The following is a 5,237-nucleotide window of genomic DNA, read 5'->3' as shown; positions in this document are numbered from 1 at the left end:
AAACTCGCCTCCACATGCAACTTTGGGGCTTTGACAAATGAACTTGTTCATGACCAGCTAACTTGCCACCAACGTATTCGTGAAAGATTACTGATGGAACCAGATACATTGACATTAGAAAAAGCTACAACACTTGCATGTCAGATTGAGGAAGCTATCTCAGAAGCTAAAACTATGCAGAACAAAACAGGTGAAAACAAGCCTGCAGCAACCAGTGTTCAACACGTTAATAGGAGAAAAGTAAAGAAAAGAAGTGAAACTGGACATTCATCACAGCCCTATTGCTTTTGTTGTGGATCGCCTTCGCATCTGGCTAACAGTAAAACCTGTCCAGCTAAAGGCAAGAAAGGTGGATCTTGTGGGAAAATGAACCATCTTAAGAAAATGTGCCGTTCAAGTAACTGGGGCGGTACCATGTCATCTGTGAAAATGGTTGATGCTACAGAGTTTGAACATTCCTATGAAGATTGTGACAGTTCCTATTATGAAGAAGATACTGTTGTATTCACTGTAAATTCAAATCAAGGAAATTTCAAGAAATGTGACCTGTTCATTGCTAACGAACCTGTCACTCTGCTAATGGATATCAGTGCAAAGGTCTCAATTTTGAATGAAACTGTTTACAGGCGTAAGTTTGTGAAATACCAATTGCATGCTCCAAAGCAGTCACTCCTCAGCTACAATGATGAAACCCTGGAAATAGTGGGTATATCATATCTCGATGTGGAGCTAGATGGACAGATTATCCATAAACACCCATTCTACATTTCAAGACAAGGTGCATGTCTAATGGGCGTTGATCTGTTCGATGCTTTGGACTTTCAAATCTACAGACATGGTTCTCTCATACAGACCGTGGGAACAACTACGGCAGATGTGATATGCCAGTTCCCCAGCGTCTTCTCAGGATTTGGAGAGATTTCATCATTCCCTCATTCACCCCGGATCAACCCACAGGTACCACCAGTTTCACAACGGTTACGAAGGATACCTCTCAGCATTCAAGCCGAAGTAGAGACAGAACTTCAGCGTCTGGAACAACAAGGTATCATCGAGAGAATTGATTCTTCACCATGGGTATCCAATCTAGTCATTGCACGTCGCAAGTCTGGAGAAATTCGTTTATGTGTAGACCTGAAAGAGGTCAACAAAGCCATCATTCCGGACAAGTATCCGCTCCCAACCATGGAAGAGCTTGCAGCAGAGTTTCATGGCTCCACAGTATTCACCAAGCTGGACTTAGGTCGTAGCTACCTACAAGTGAAGCTGAAAGAGGTAGATTTCTGACAGCTTTCGTCACTAATGTGGGAGTCTTCCAGTATCGCCGCATGCCTTACGGCCTGTCCTCAAGCCCAAGTGCATTCCAGAAAATACTCTCAAGCATCCTACAAGGATTGAAAGGAGCTCCAAACATGATGGATGACATCGTCGTTCATGGAAAAGACCAGATTGAGCCTGACCAAAGGCTGGAACGTGTATTGACTAAACTTTCCCATTACAACGTCACTTTGAATGCAGACAAGTGCAAATTCTTAGCAGATGAGGTGGACTTCCTCGGCTTCAGGGTCTCCGCACAAGGGTTTCAGCCCACCACTTCAAACGTCCAAGCTATTCTGGATCTGAAGGAACCTATGAACAGAACTGAGCTCACCTCCTTTCTAGGAACAACAAATATCTACTTGAAGTTTGTTCCAAACTACACAGACAAAGCTGGCCTTTGCGTAAACTTCTACGTAAGGACATAAAGTGGCAGTGGGAAAGACTGCAGCAGAGTTCCTTCAATCAGCTGAAAGCTGACATCGCTTCCCCACCAGTACTTGCACACTTTGATCCCGATGCTGAGACTATCGTCTCTACTGATGACTCTGGAATCGCACTCGGGGCAGTGCTATCACAAGTCATCAGTGGAGAGGAGCGTCCAATTGCTTTCTGGTCTCGTACATTGACCGAGACACAACGAAAATACTCGACTGGAGAACGTGAAGCACTAGGGTGTGTGTGTGTGCATGTGAGCGCTGGCATGTGTACCTCTTTGGCCTACACACTGATCACCAGTCTCTTACAACACTGTTATCTAAAACAGGTTCAGGCCACAAACCTCTTCGCATCTACAGATGGTCAGATAGACTCCATCAGTACAACTTTGATGTACAGTACACATCTGGGAAGAATAATACTGTCCCTGATATGCTCAGCAGAGGAAATGCTCTCAGCTGCGGCTGAATTACATGTCATGTCTGTGTTGTGTGCATCACTGGGAAAGTTCGTGACCCCAGAAGAATTGAAACACACTTCCACAGAGGATACAGTCTTGACACAAGTTAGAGACTTTGTCACCAACGGCTGGCCAAATGAGACACCAAATGGTCTTGAAGTGTATGCGAAGATAAAAGATGAATTGTTCATCTTCAATTCTGCCTGTGTGGGAAGAGGAGAAAGGGCCATTATTCCTGAGAGTTTACAGCAGAGGGTACTTTACATGGCTCATAACGGTCATCCTGGGATAGTAAGGATGAAACAGAAGTGCCGTGAATCGGTATGGTGGCCAGGGATTGACCGCCAAATTGAGAAGTTCGTGAAAGACTGTGAGGCCTGTGTTCTCAGTGAGAAACCCATGAAACCTGTTGCTGCTCCTGCACAATTCATTCAATGGCCAGAGGAGCCATGGCAGCAACTGCAGATTGATATATTTGGAGAAGTCCAAATTGCTCCAAGGGACAAGAGATTCCTTGTCGTCGTGCATGATATGCATTCAAAATGGCCCGAGATTGCAGCTACAAGAAACAGTGACTTCGAAGACAATCATCGACGTTCTCACCAACCTTTTCACCAGATGGGGCCTTTCAGACATCATCATATCTGATAATGGGCCACAGTTTTGCTCATATGAATTCGAACAGTTACTGACAGGTCTGGGAATACAACACCGGAAGACCTCTAGATACAATCCGCAGAGCAATGGTGGTATTGAACGCTTCAACAGACTCATCAAAGAAGGCCTGAAATCAAACATGACAGGAGGGAAGTCATTCACAGAGGCAATCCAAACATCCTGGGACCAAGACTCCGAGACCACAACGTGTGATCAGGAGACCTGCCTATCTGGCTGACTATGAGGGTAGTGGTTAATTTGTGTTTCCTTAACAGAGTGTTTGAGTCAGCCATATATCATAAACTATCCCTGGACTTTCCCTGGGGAGAGGGAAAATATGTTGTGTTCTAAATATAATGTAAAATCACTTCCCATTTATGTGCATGCTCCGTTTCATAAACCTATACGGGTTTTGTAAGAATTCATTTGGCTCTGGAGTAAATCTAGAATTCAGTCACTTCGTTGTGTGATTCCTTTCATTTCGTCCACGTACACAACAGCAACCAAGGCAGAAGGGAACTGAGGCGGTGGCTGGTTGCAACTGAGGATGGCAGCTGGTAGAAACTGTGGCAGGTAGGAAGAGACTCACTCTGCCATTGAAATTACATTGTGGAGGAGACCTGGATCATTCAGGTCATTGTCAACACCCCTTTATGGGACTCCCTCCACGGTCGAAATTACAACGTGGAGGGACCTTGAGGTGATGTCAAGTCATCAACACACCTTCATGGAACTCCCTCCACCGTCGAAATTACAATGTGGAGGGACCCTGATGTGTTGATGACTTGAATGTAAATAATAGCGACAAAATAAATTCCATAATCATAATAAATCTCTACTAAAAGAAGAGTCCATTCCATATTTTTGACCATATCAAAAGCATGTGTTTATGAATCACTAAATTCATACAATCAAATCTGCTTTTAGTAAAAAACTTGTGTGATTATGAAATGGTTTTTGTGGCTTTCATTTACATACAGTCCAAGTTGAAGCGAAACGAAAATACTACTTTACAAACATTGATACAGATTTTAAACAACCAATTCCACTATGGATCGGATGTGTGAAAAATTCATCGTCGCCAACTGGTTGGTTGCAACAGAGGCTGGGTGCAACTGATGTTGGCTGAAACTGAGGTTGGCTGCAACTGAGGCGGGCGGAAGGTGGCAAGTGAGGGTGGTGGCAACTGAGACAGGATGGCAACCTGGGCAGATGGCAACTAAGGCGGGGGCATGTTGTAACTGAGGCGGTGGCAACTGAGGCTGGCAGCTGGTAGCAACTGAGACAGGTGGGAAGAGACTCACTCTGCCATTGAAATTACATTGTGGAGGAGACCTAGATCATTCAGGTCGTTGTCAGCACCCCTTTAAGGGACTCCCTCCACGGTCGAAATTACAACGTGGAGGGACCTTGAGGTGATGTCAAGTCATCAACACACCTTCATGGAACTCCCTCCACTGTCGAAATTACAATGTGGAGGGACCCTGATGTGTTGATGACTTGAATGTAAATAATAGCCACAAAATCAATTCCATATTTTGGACCATATCAAAAGCATGTGTTTATGAATCACTAAATACATACAATCAATTCTGCTTTTAGTAAAAAACTTGTGTGATTATGAAATGGTTTTTGTGGCTTTCATTTACATACAGTCCAAGTAGTAGCGAAACGAAAATACTACTTTACAAACATTGATACAGATTTAAAACAACCAATTCCACTATGGATCGGATGTGTGAAATTTCATCATCGCCAACTGGTTGGTTGCAACAGAGGCTGGCTGCAACTGAGGCGGGTTACTTGCGGCAACTTAGGCTGGTGGCTACAGAGGCTGGAGGCTGGCAGCAACTGAGGCTGGGGGCAACTGAGGCAGGTTACTTGTGACAAATCAGGCAGGTTACTTGTGACAACAGAGGGTTGTGGCTGGTTGCAGTTCAGGTTGGCTGCAACTGAGGCGAGCGGCAACTGAGGCGGGCGGAAGGTGGCAAGTGAGGGAGGTGGCAACTGAGACAGGATGGCAACCAGGGCAGATAGCAACTGAGGCGGGGGCATGTAACTGAGGCTGGCAGCTGGTAGCAACTGAGACAGGTGGGAAGAGACTCACTCTGCCATTGAAATTACATTGTGTAGGAGACTTTATTCAGGTCGTTGTCAGCACCCCTTTATGGGGCTCTATAACCAGGGTATTTTGGAAAAAGGGGTTTTTAATATTTACTTAAAATGTAGTTTACTAAATTAAGCTTTTGGGTAAAAATATGGATGCATATGAGAGAAGTGACCGTACAGGGTGAGGGCATAACCCCCAGGGCAAATGATTATGGATTTTGCTTCTCTTAAGTGATAGAGATAACTTTTCATTAGT

The 5,237-nt window shown here is 44.6% G+C and overlaps 1 protein-coding gene across 1 annotated transcript; it reads left to right on the top strand.

The window, feature by feature from the left end:
• The first annotated feature begins 1,328 nt into the window (after positions 1–1,328).
• On the top strand, positions 1,329–2,863 carry LOC125372099 (uncharacterized protein K02A2.6-like). Its single transcript, XM_048381101.1, has 2 exons — positions 1,329–1,721; positions 2,084–2,863. Exons 1-2 carry the CDS (start codon positions 1,329–1,331, stop codon positions 2,861–2,863), a joined length of 1,173 nt encoding a protein of 390 aa, XP_048237058.1.
• The last annotated feature ends 2,374 nt before the right edge of the window (positions 2,864–5,237 follow it).

Source organism: Haliotis rufescens, unplaced genomic scaffold (genome assembly GCF_023055435.1).
Source record: "Haliotis rufescens isolate VD_foot unplaced genomic scaffold, xgHalRufe1.0.p SCAF_1, whole genome shotgun sequence".
NCBI lineage: Eukaryota > Metazoa > Mollusca > Gastropoda > Lepetellida > Haliotidae > Haliotis > Haliotis rufescens.
The sequence above is the reverse complement of the archived record's forward strand: the minus strand, read 5'-3'. Positions and strand labels throughout refer to the sequence as shown.